This window comes from Octopus bimaculoides, chromosome 11 (assembly GCF_001194135.2).
Source record: "Octopus bimaculoides isolate UCB-OBI-ISO-001 chromosome 11, ASM119413v2, whole genome shotgun sequence".
Lineage (NCBI taxonomy): Eukaryota > Metazoa > Mollusca > Cephalopoda > Octopoda > Octopodidae > Octopus > Octopus bimaculoides.
Window position 1 is genome coordinate 16256987 of NC_068991.1, and position 11645 is coordinate 16268631.

The following is an 11645-nucleotide window of genomic DNA, read 5'->3' on the forward strand; positions in this document are numbered from 1 at the left end:
AGACATCCTTTGGGTCTTTTTATTATCACTACGACACACATAGTCCCCAGTTGGTAACATTGATTTCAAGGCCCGCCTAGATGAGAGACTGGCATTCCACTTAATGTCTATGTTCCATGCTGGCATGGATTGGAGAGTTATTAATGTAGAAATATGGTATCGTAGCTACTAACAGTTGAGGGTTGCGTAGTCTAGACGGCGTTTTTAGATTTCATTATTCTCTTTAACCCGGGCAAAGGCGGGTATTTCTGCTAGTTTTAAATATAACAAAGAATTTAGTAAAATAACTTGGTTATCATTAAGCTAGTGTTAGGAACATAAATTGCAACTAAGGCTTAGTGGTATATTTTAATGGAAAACTTATGAAATCAAGACATTTGTTCTATGGAGCCAGAGCCGGTTTTGGCCAGGTTGGTAACAAAAGGGTTAATCTCTATGGTAGTCTCTCTATTCAACTGTATTACACTCTCAAACTGTCTTCCAACACTTAAGTTTGTGCTAGCTAGTGTGGCTAAGACCATTCTGGAGCATATATTTACCAATTTTCTGGTGTAGCAGCTCCTTTGTTGGTTCATCCTTTTGGAGTTGAATGAATAACAAGTCAATAAAACTCCACCCTAAAAGGTAAGGCTCTAGCATGGCCACATTTGACTAAAGCCAGTAAGAGAATAACCTCCTTTATCAATTCTCGAAAAACAAATGACAGTGGCAGGGTTTGAACCTCAGACAGAGGCATGGAAATGAATACTGCCAGATGCTGCTCTGTCATTTTTGCCACTTCTGAAAACCGCTTTTTAATTTTGGCACAAGGCCAGCAATTTCAGGGTGTTGGGGTTAGTTGATTACATCACCCAGTGCTCAACTAGTACTTCATTTTATTGACCCCTAAAAGGATGAAAGGCAGTTGCCCTTGACTGAATTTGAACTCCTAATGATTCTGTCAGCTTGCAACTTTGATATCAGTAATAATCCTATCTACTATAGGCACAAGACCTGAGTTTTTTTTATTTTTAGGGGAATGGGCTAGTTGGTTACATTGACCCCGTACTCAACTGGTACTTATTTTATCGACCCTAAAAATATGAAAAGCAAAGTGGAGCTTGGTGGAATTTGAACTCGGAACATTAAGACAGATGAAATACCACTAAGCATTTTCTCTATTGTGCTAACGATTCTGCCAGCTTCTTTAATTGTAACAACAACAACAACAATAATCTTTTCTACTCTAAGCACAAGGCCTGTAATTTTAGGGGAGGGGGCCAGTCAGTTAGATTGATCCCAGTATGCTACTGGTACTTAATTTATAAACCTTGAAAGGATGAAAGGAAAAGTTGACCTCGGTGGAATTTGAACTCAGAACGTAAAGACAGACGGAATACGGCTAAGCATTTTGCCCAGCATGCTAATGTTTCTGCCAGCTTGCAGTCTTAACAACAACAATAATAATAATAATAGTTTCAAATTTTGGCACAAGGTCAGCAATTTATAGGTAGGGATCATGTCAATTACATTAACCTTTAGCATTTGATTAGTAGTTAATTTTATTAGCCTGAGAGGGTTGGAAGGCAATTTTATTTGACACTTTAATGATTCTGTGTGAGGTTAAGAAGTTTGTTTTGGAACCACTTGGCTAGTAGTATGATTTAATATCCTATGCTGTAGCCATGGGTCGACTAGTTTGTTGTGAGTGAAATTGATAGTGGACAACTGAAGAAGCCCATCATGTATGTTTGTGTGTATATACACACACACATGTACACATACACATGACAGGCTGTGTGTTAAGAAGTTTGTTTCTCAACCACATAGTTCCAGATTCAGTTTCACTGTAAGGCACTTTTGGGCCAACCAAAACCTTGTGAATAGATTTGGTGGTAGATAAAAGCTGAAAGAAACCTTGTGTCATCATCATCATCATCATCATTTAACGTCCGCTTTCCATGCTAGCATGGGTTGGACGATCTGACTGAGGACTGGTGAAACCAGATGGCTGCACCAGGCTCCAATCTGATCTGGCAGAGTTTCTACAGCTGGATGCCCTTCTTAACACCAACCACTCAGAGAGTGTAGTGGGTGCTTTTACATGTCACCCGCATGAAGACCAGTCAGGCGGTACTGGCAACGGCCACGCTCGAAATGGTGTCTTTTATGTGCCACCCGCACAAGAGCCAGTCCAGGGGCACTTGCAACGATCTCGCTCGAAAATCCTTACACATGTCACGGGCACAAGTGCCAGAAAGGTGACGTGTGTGTGTATAAATACATATGTTTGTGTGTGTGTATTGGTGTCTCCTTTGACTTCATGTATAAATGAGTGTCACTGTCATATGATGTCCTTTGTTTCCAGTGTTACTTGAAAACAAGAATCAATGGCAAGAAGGGCATCTAGTCATAGAAAATCTGCTTCAACAAATCCCTTCTGACCCATGTTAGCATAGAAAAGTGAACATTAAAATGATGATATATGCTTTTGTGTGAGTGAATTTATGTTACCCTCTGTCTTCATGTGCATTCACTGTTTGTAAACAAAAACTTCATTGTTCAAACAGGTAATGTTGTTTGCTTGTATCATCACAAAAGCAAGTCTGGGCTCCTTCTTGACTTGTTGCTTGTTCTTTATAAAGCAAAACACACATCCAAATGGTGTTGTTTGTTCATTATTGTTTGCATTACTATGTCCAGGCAGAGCAAATACTGCACGGCAGTGTGTCTAATAACTCTGTGAATTTACTGCTTTTATGTCTGTATTGACTGTGTGTATTATATATTATGTATGTCTAATGTCACCTTTACTTGTTTTTCAGGGTGGCTGTTTTACTTTGGAAGAGTCAATAGAGTTCTTTCACAGTGGTGGATTCTGCAAAAATGTTCAAGAAGCATAAAAAGCCAGATCGAGCATTGTACGTGTTCCCTGCACGTCGCATGATTGCAGAAAATGAATCGCAGCAGAAACCTTCTTTAATTAATGATGAGCTTGAATACAACAGCAACAGCAGTGTCGATGTCACACACAGAAATACTGTGAACACTGATATTACACATCAATGTAAACACCTGGAGTCTCCTTCAAGCAGACAACAACGTACTGTTTCAATTGCCACAAGAGATCAGGTAAATGGTCTCCACAAAATTCTGTCCAACAAGTTAAATAATGAATCCTCTCCATACAGACAACAGCGTAATGTTCCAAGAGCTAGCAGGTCTCCATCAAACAAGTTTAATAATAAAACTTCCCCTAACAGACAACAACTTATCGTTACTTATACCAGCAAGGACCAGATAAATAACGGTATCCACAAGACTTTATCAAATACTTTGAATAATAATAATAAATCTTTTCCAGATGAGGGTGAATTCGGTGTGACAAAGGAAGTCGGTCATGATTTTGTTTGTTCCAGACAGTTTGGTCGTGCTAGGCAGCCATACTCCTCAAACTCACAAGAAGCAAATAAATTTATGGGAGCAGGAAGAGGAAGGCTGCTTTCCCTTATGGAAAATTACTTGAAGATGGAATCAGAAGAAAGGAATGGCCACAGTAAAGAATCTGATTCTTTGACATCTGCAGATACTTGTGGTACTGTCATCCACAATCAGCATACAATACACAATAATTCTCATCCAAACTCTTCATCTAATGGTGTTTTACGAAACAAACGTGAGAATCCCAGAATTTTGGGTAAAGGGAGAGCTCGCTTAGCTAAAAAGTCTACAATGGCTGAAAAAAAATCTCCAAGAGTTTCATTGGACAGAAGCTCCTTGAATAGTCCAGACATGTCAGCTGGACAGTTTGACTCCTGTGATCAAGAGGAAGAAGTGCAGCAACAGGAAGAAAAATCTCCAAGAGTCTCAATGGACAGAGGCTCGTTGAAGAGTCCAGACATATCATGGGACAGTTCTGAAATTCCAGATGGAGACAACACTACTGAAAAGACTGCTGTGGAAAACAAACCTCTGAGCTGGGCTGAAGAAATGAGAGAATTTGATCGACTTCATCTTAAGGGTAATAACAGTGATTATGATGATGATGATGATGATAGTAATTGTAGCATGTCACCACATGTTCTGAGGAATTCAGTCGAGAAAGAGAACTGGTTATATAACAGTGGATCACCTGAAAATCATGTTTCATACAAAACAAATAACTATTCACCCAATGGAAACCAATATTCTGAGAATGGAGTAAATAACAGGCATCGCTCTAAACATCGGATTAACACACGATGGCGGACAGTTTCCAATGATTCCGGTTCTAATGGTAACAGTTTCAACTCTAGAAATAAAGTGACATCCAATTTTGTTGTCAATGGAAACCAAGTTTCTCCGAAAGACCTACAGCATAAAATAAATAGCATCACAAACAATGGGAGAATTAACACTTCTTCATATGGGAATAAGCGGACATCACTAACAAACGGTGACCATACGGAAAGAATAACCAAATCTTGGGAAGAAAGCTTTCTATCACGATGTTCAGCAGCTGGCTACAAATTCTTTGATACTCATTGTCACCTAGATAGAATCTTTGATGATCTGAAAAGTAAATCAGAAAAACATTTCTCAAATTTCAAAGAATTTAAAGAAGCAAATTGGACAACATTTCCAAAAGAATTTGCTGGTTGCTTAACTGTCTTTTGTGATCCTTGGAGATTTGATTCTAAAGGTTAGTCTTAATGAAACCATTTAGCTTACTTTTTTGTATTTTTACTTTCTTATCCCGTGCTTGTTGTTTTACCATGTATTAATTTTTCTACATAATAACAACCAATATATATGCTTAAATGTATTTGTTTTTCTCTAATAAATTGCACTTTGGGTTTGAGGCTCTGATGAAACTGTAAGGTGTTACTCAGGCACTCAACTTTGAGTGAGTGGAAACAACTGTAAATTAACGAAGTTCGTAAAATCGTTTATTCCTTTGTCATCACTTTTCTTATAATAATAACTAATATAAATGTTGGTTGGTTTCTCTGGTGATGCTTTACATTGTATAAAGAGAAGGGGAAAGATTGTAGAAGAGAAATACAGAGAAAGTTGAGGTGGGAGTGCAGAATGAGTATCTATGGTGATCTTTTGGAGAAAGTTTATCAAAACTGAAAATATTTGTGGGATAATTTCCATGAAAACTTTGTTTTTTCAATATTTTTTTCAGCTGAATCACTTGTCTGTGTATGTACAGGGTGTCCACAAAGTTTGGGTACATGGAGTAAATAAAAAGGCGTAGTAGTGGCTGTGTGGTAAGTAGCTTGCTTACCAACCACATGGTCCCGGGTTCAGTCCCGCTGCGTGGCATCTTGGGCAAGTGTCTTCTGCTATAGCCTTGGGCCAACCAAAGCTTTGTGAGTGGATTTGGTAGACAGAAACTGAAAGAAACCCGTCGTATATATGTATATATATGTATGTGTGTGTGTATGTGTTTGTCCCCCCAACATCGCTTGACAACCGATGCTGGTGTGTTTATGTCCCTGTAACTTAGCGGTTCAGCAATAGAGACCGATAGAATAAGTACTAGGCTTCTAAAGAATAAGTCCTGGGGTCGATTTGCTCGACTAAAGGCGGTGCTCCAGCATGGCCACAGTCAAAAGACTGAAACAAGTAAAAGAGTAAAAGAGAGTAAACAATTCAATACAAGAAATAATAATTTCTTGAAGTATGTGTTAATCCCCTTGTACCCAGACTTTGTGGACACCCTGTATAATTTGTGTATGTAATATGTGCTTTTGTGCATGTATTTCTGTATGTATATGTTAAATGTTGTTTGGTTAGTTGATTGATTACTCCTGTCCCTCTCTACATTCTAAAGAAAGAGAGTAAAAGATAAACAGAGTTAATGTAAGATATGCACAATGGGTGTCTCTGTAATAATAAAAGCTGATATAAATGTTGGTTGGTTTGCTGGTTGATTGATTTCCCCAATTTACACTTTACATTGTACAGAAAGAGCGGGAGTAAAAGAGAGAAGAGAGAGAGAGTTAACATAAGAGATACAGGATGAGTGTCGATAATGTTTAGGGGGTAAGTCAGTTACATTGACTCCAGTGCATAACTGGTACTTATTTTATCAACTCTGAAAGGATGAAAGGCAAGGCCATCGTCAGCAAAATTTGAATTTAGAACATAAAAAGCTGGAAGAAATGCTTATTTCTTTACTGCCCACAAGGGGGATAAACATAGAGGGGACAAACAAGGACAGACAAAGGGATTAAGTCGATTACATCGACTCCAGTGCGTAACTGGTACTTATTTAATCGACCCCGAAAGGATGAAAGGCAAAGTCGACCTCGGCGGAATTTGAACTCAGAACGTAGCGGCAGACGAAATACTGTTAAGCATTTCGCCCAGCGTGCTAACGTTTCTGCCAGCTCGCCGCTGGAAGAAATGCTGTTAAGCATTTTGCTTGGCACAGTAACGATTTTGCAAGCTCACTGATTTTGAGTGTCTCCATATCAACCATTTTATCCCCATAAAAATTTTTTTTTCTCAAGGTCATTCATTACTCATGGATTTAGTGTTTGTGTGCTATGAGATGATGACTGTGTTGATGATTGATTACAGACGTATGTTGAGCACGTGGTTAGAGGCAACAGAAAGTGCTGATGTACTAACTGCCCAAAGGTCATAAGTTCAAACCCTAGCTGGAGTCATTAAATTGTATATTCATTCAGGCATGCCACATTAGTAACTTTGCTTGCTTCAGGCTTCTTCACTGAAACAAATAAACCTTCCTTATCTTCATTTATTTATCTTCTTCATCCTGATTCCTTGGTTTTTTTTGGGTTTTTTTACGGTTCATTGGTTAGCAAGCTGGAATAACATGCAACTATTAAAAGAGAATCATTGTTGCATTGATTCACATGCAAATATGCAATATTGCATATTGTTGAAGCAATTGTTTTTACGGCTAAATGCATTCCATTGCTATTGCTAATCACTGAGGCGTGAATTAGGGAATGAGTGGGATCTATTTCAGCCTAACCTTTCTAAGTAATCTAGCTCAATAGTGGTTCAGTTGTCTCTTGTTACTGTATTTTTGCAAAAAAAAAAAAAAAAAAAAAAAAGATATTTCTTAAGCTGCAACAATAATTGATGTGATAATGACATAATAATTAGTTTTGAATTTTGGCGCAAGGCCAGCAATTTTTAGGAGACGGGAGTTAATTGCTTACATTGACCTCGGTATTTTACAGGTACTTTATTTTATCAACCTTGAAAGGATGATTGGCATTGTTGTTAACCTTGGTGAGATTTGAACTATGGCAATAATGATAATGCTAATAATAATAATAATAATAATAATCCTTTCTATTACAGGCACAAAGCCTGAAATTTGTGCGGAGGGGACTAGTCAATTACATTGACCCCAGTACTCAGCTGGTACTTAATTTATCCACCCTGAAAGGATGAAAGGCAAAGTTGACCTTGGCAGAATGTAAGGACGAACCAAATGCCGCTAAGCATTTTACCCACTGCACTAATGATTCTGTCGGCTTCCTGACAATGATAATAATAATAATCCTTTCTATTGTGGGCACAAGGCCTGAAATCCTGGGTATAAGGGACTAGTAGATTACATCAACTCCAGTGCTCTACTGGTATTTATTTTATTGACCCTTGAAGGATGAAAGGCAAAGCTGACCTTGGTGGAATTTGAACTCAGAATGTTATGACAGGCAAAATGCTTGGCAACAATTTGCCTGCTGAGCTAATAATTTTGCCAGCTTACTGCCATAATAATAGTAATAATAATAATAATAATAATAATAATAATGGGTTTCAAATTTTGGCATGAAACCAGTAGTTTTGTGAGAGGAGGTAAATTGATTACATTGATCCCAGTGTTCAACTAGTATTTGATTGATTGAATTTGAAAGGATGAAAAGCAAGGTTGATCACATCAGCATTTGACCTCAGAATGTGAAGATGGGCAAAATGCCACTAAGCAGTTTGCCTGGTATGACAACAATTCTGCTAGTTTGCTGCCTTGAATAATAATAATAATAATAATATTGATAAATTATAATAAATAGGTTTGCTTTGACAGAATCATCCTGGTGGTGGTGGGGGTGGTTAAACAGTTATTAATTACTCTAACCATGCAGATCTATGATCCAACGTGTTTTAACCCTTTACCTACCAGTGATCTCATACGAGATCACTTCAAAATTGCAAATTTCATAATTATCTGTCAATATTTACACATATCTAACCTTTTTGCTATATCTACTAGGTATATTTCTCTGATATTCAAATGAGGTTTGCTAATTTTTCACCCAATATCTCGCTTATTTCTATTTAAAATGTTATTTTGAAATGTTATTTTGATCATTCCAGCGTGTTTCTAAGGCTGTTTTATGCTAGAAATCAAAGTTTCATAAAAAAGAAATTCCAGTTAGTAGAATTATGGGAGGGAATGGGTTAATCATGACTGTCCCATCTGTTTACAGGTATCTAAGAGTACCTTATCTAATGTGTCCCTTTTGTGTTTTTTTTTTAGCATGGTGAGATGTGATTTGAGGAAGATTTAGCTTCTCTTTCTAGCAAGTCAACTAATCATGTAGTGGCTCCCTCAGTTTGTTTATAAAAATACTTTCAGGTAGTTACATGGTAACTGCCTCTACATGTAGGAGAGTGCTGATTCTACACAAACAAACATCTTGGACTACATCCAAAAAATGATGCAGCCATCTGTCTTGTTTGTTTTCTCTACTACTACAACAATGGCATCTAATCCGTGGAGCTGACTAGTTACCTGCTAATTTCACTCAGAGCCTTCCAACTCACTATTTTTTTGTCTTTCCTCCATTTGTCACCCATGTTGTGATCACCACCCTAAGCCCTTCACTTACTACAACCAGTCCTTCCATGCCATAATGTCATCCCGCTAAAATTTTCCTCTCTGAGAATTGTATTTTCCTGTGCTATGTTCCTGATTTAGTGGAAACAGCCTAAATGTAATCTCTGAGGCTAATGAGATCACTAGTGATCTCTGTATTCCTGTACACCTGTGAAACATGAACACTGACAGCAGAAATCGAAAGAAGAATCCAAGTTACAGAGATGAAATGTTTCAGGGGACTTTCGGGAATATCATACAGAGATTGTGTCACAAATGAGGGAGTGAGAAGAAGAAGAATGAGGCAGGCAATAGGGCCCTATGAGGAACTTCTTAACACAGTGAAGAAATGCAAGCTTAGATGGTTTGGGCAAGTCACCCACTTATCAGGGATGGCCAAAACAATCCTCCAGGGAATAAAAGTGGAAAACACAGACAGAGAAAGAGGTGGGGAAACATCTGTGAGGGGACAAGCCTAAAGATGAGATGCAATGCAAAAGCAGAAGCGGGAGATAGACGGGAGGGATCTGATCGCAGTGTCATAAGTGGTGCCCCAACGGTCAGCCAGACTATGGGATACATAATGTAATCTCTTCCAAATTCCCATTAAAGTGGTAATGAACAACACCTGTAGGAAAAGATAAAATACTAAAAATAGACAACTGCTCATGTTACAGCTTCATAGTCAAGTGTGTTTATGTGTCATCGTTAATTTTGTCTCCTATCGCTGTTGTTTACTTTCGTTTTTAATTGAAAAAAATGAACTGTTTTTTTGGTTTTTTTTGCAATGAAAAAAAGCACATAACAAACCTAGCACTTTGTCCTGGTAAACAAGCGAGGCTTAGACTCTTTATAGTTGAAGAAATTATTGATGATAGTTATTCTTTGGATGAAGAGTTACTCTTATGCAGACAATCAAACTGGTGAAACAGATGAGGAAAGTAGCGATTTGGATGAACAAATATGGTAGTTGAGAGAAAGGCCTATTATTGTTGTTTTCCTGAATTTTTATTTTTTATTTTGTGATTCTGTCCATTAGTTTGCTTGCAATTGTTACTCTTGAGCTGCAATATGCAACTATTTTTTTGCCTAGGAGCCCAGGTGGGGGGTAGTTACATGGGAGGTCCAGGTCTGAGAGGGTTAACCATGTCATTCTTAGTAATCTTGAAGTGGTTGTGAAAGCTATGGGCATGGGTGCTTCCTCTATGCCAAAAAAAAAAAAAAAACAGAAATAGAGAGAGAGAGAGAAATGGGAGATAATATCTTGATTTGCTAGAAATTACACCCAAATCTTTTTTGAAGACTTGAAGAGCATGCTGGTTTGAAGCTGAATCATATTGATCTGGCATCTGTTCATCTGCAAGTCTCTACATGGTTGAGCCAGCTGAGAGACCAAAGCCTGAGGCTGCAGTAGAAGACACCTGCCTGAGGTGGATTTGATAGATAACTAAATAGCAATTGAAAGAACCCTGTTGTACATACGTGTATTTGTGTGTGTGTGCATGTGTGTGTCAGTATACATTTTTACATTTGCACCTCTCCAAAAATTGCTGTGCAACAAGAAGGTGGTATTGTCATTTCTCCTGTCTTTGAAAATATGCTGAATAAGAAGATCCCTTACACAGTTAAGTGTTAGCGACAGAAAGAGCATCCAGATGTAAATCAGAGCCTCAATACTATATTTGTCTAACCCATGCTAGCCTGGCTAAATGAACAAACAATCTGGTACGTTGCCAGTACCACCTGACTGACCTTCGTGCTGGTGGCACATAAAAGCACCCGCTACACTCTCGGAGTGGTTGGCGTTAGGAAGGGCATCCAGCTGTAGAAACTCTGCCAAATCAGATAGGAGCCTGGTGTAGCCGTCTGGTTCACCAGTCCTCAGTCAAATTGTCTAACCCATGCTAGCATGGAAAGCAGACGTTAAACGATGGTGATGATGATGAATATATGTATGTGTGTGTGTTTGTGTTTACATCACTCTAAAAACCGATGTTGCATTTGTCATGTCCCCATTGCAATTCAAGAAACTGATTGATAAAGTCCTTGACATGAATAATATTGGGATTGACAGATTTGACTTAAATCCCCTAAAGTTAGTGCTCTAGTATAGCTGCAGCCCTTTATTATATATATCCATTAAAAGAGTGGTCATTTTCCATACTTGTCTGGTTTGGGTAGAGTTTATTGAGGCAAATTTTCTATGGTCAGGTACCTTTCCAACAGTCATGCAGTTTTAAGTCAAGGGGACACAGACATATGCACATAAACACATGAATGCACATGATGGGCTTCTTTCAGTTTCCACCTATTAAATCCAATCAGAAGATTTTGGTCAGTCTCGGGCTGTAATAAAAGGCACTTGCCCAAAGTGTACCCTACAGTGGGACTGAACTCAAAACCATGTGGTTGGGAAGTAGTCTTTAACCACATATCCATGCCTGCACCCACATTAAAAAAGTGAGAGAGAGAGAAAGAGATGTTTTCTAAATATGAAATGATTTCAAATTTGATCTCTTGCAGGAAGTCTGCTATGTAGCTTCATCATGGAAGACAACGTGTGGATAGCAATGGGATGTCACCCAAAGAGGGTGAAGTATTTCACTGCTGAACGAATGCAGCAACTGAAGGATTGCCTGTTGCAGGTGCCATCCATTGTAGCTGTTGGAGAGATAGGATTAGACTACTCTGGAGTGTAAGTATCAATGTTTGTGTTGTTGTTGTTAAGTTTCCCAAATCAGTCTTGATTATGTAGGACCTTTGAATCAGAGATTTTCCAGTCACGACCATTCTGTCATTTTTTTTTTTTTTTTTT

The 11645-nt window shown here is 38.3% G+C and overlaps 2 protein-coding genes across 2 annotated transcripts in view; one reads left to right on the plus strand and one right to left on the minus strand.

Moving 5' to 3' along the window:
* LOC106869728 (apoptosis regulator BAX) overlaps window positions 1–11645 on the minus strand; it is a 134077-nt gene that overhangs the window by 110543 nt on the left and 11889 nt on the right. The window lies entirely within an intron of this gene.
* Window positions 1–11645, plus strand: part of LOC106869726 (putative deoxyribonuclease TATDN2) — a 25212-nt gene that overhangs the window by 11146 nt on the left and 2421 nt on the right. The window contains exons 2-3 of the mRNA XM_014915577.2: window positions 2805–4660; window positions 11354–11525. Coding sequence (XP_014771063.1) covers window positions 2866–4660; window positions 11354–11525 — 1967 coding nt within the window. The 5' untranslated portion in view covers window positions 2805–2865. The remainder of the gene's footprint in view (window positions 1–2804; window positions 4661–11353; window positions 11526–11645) is intronic.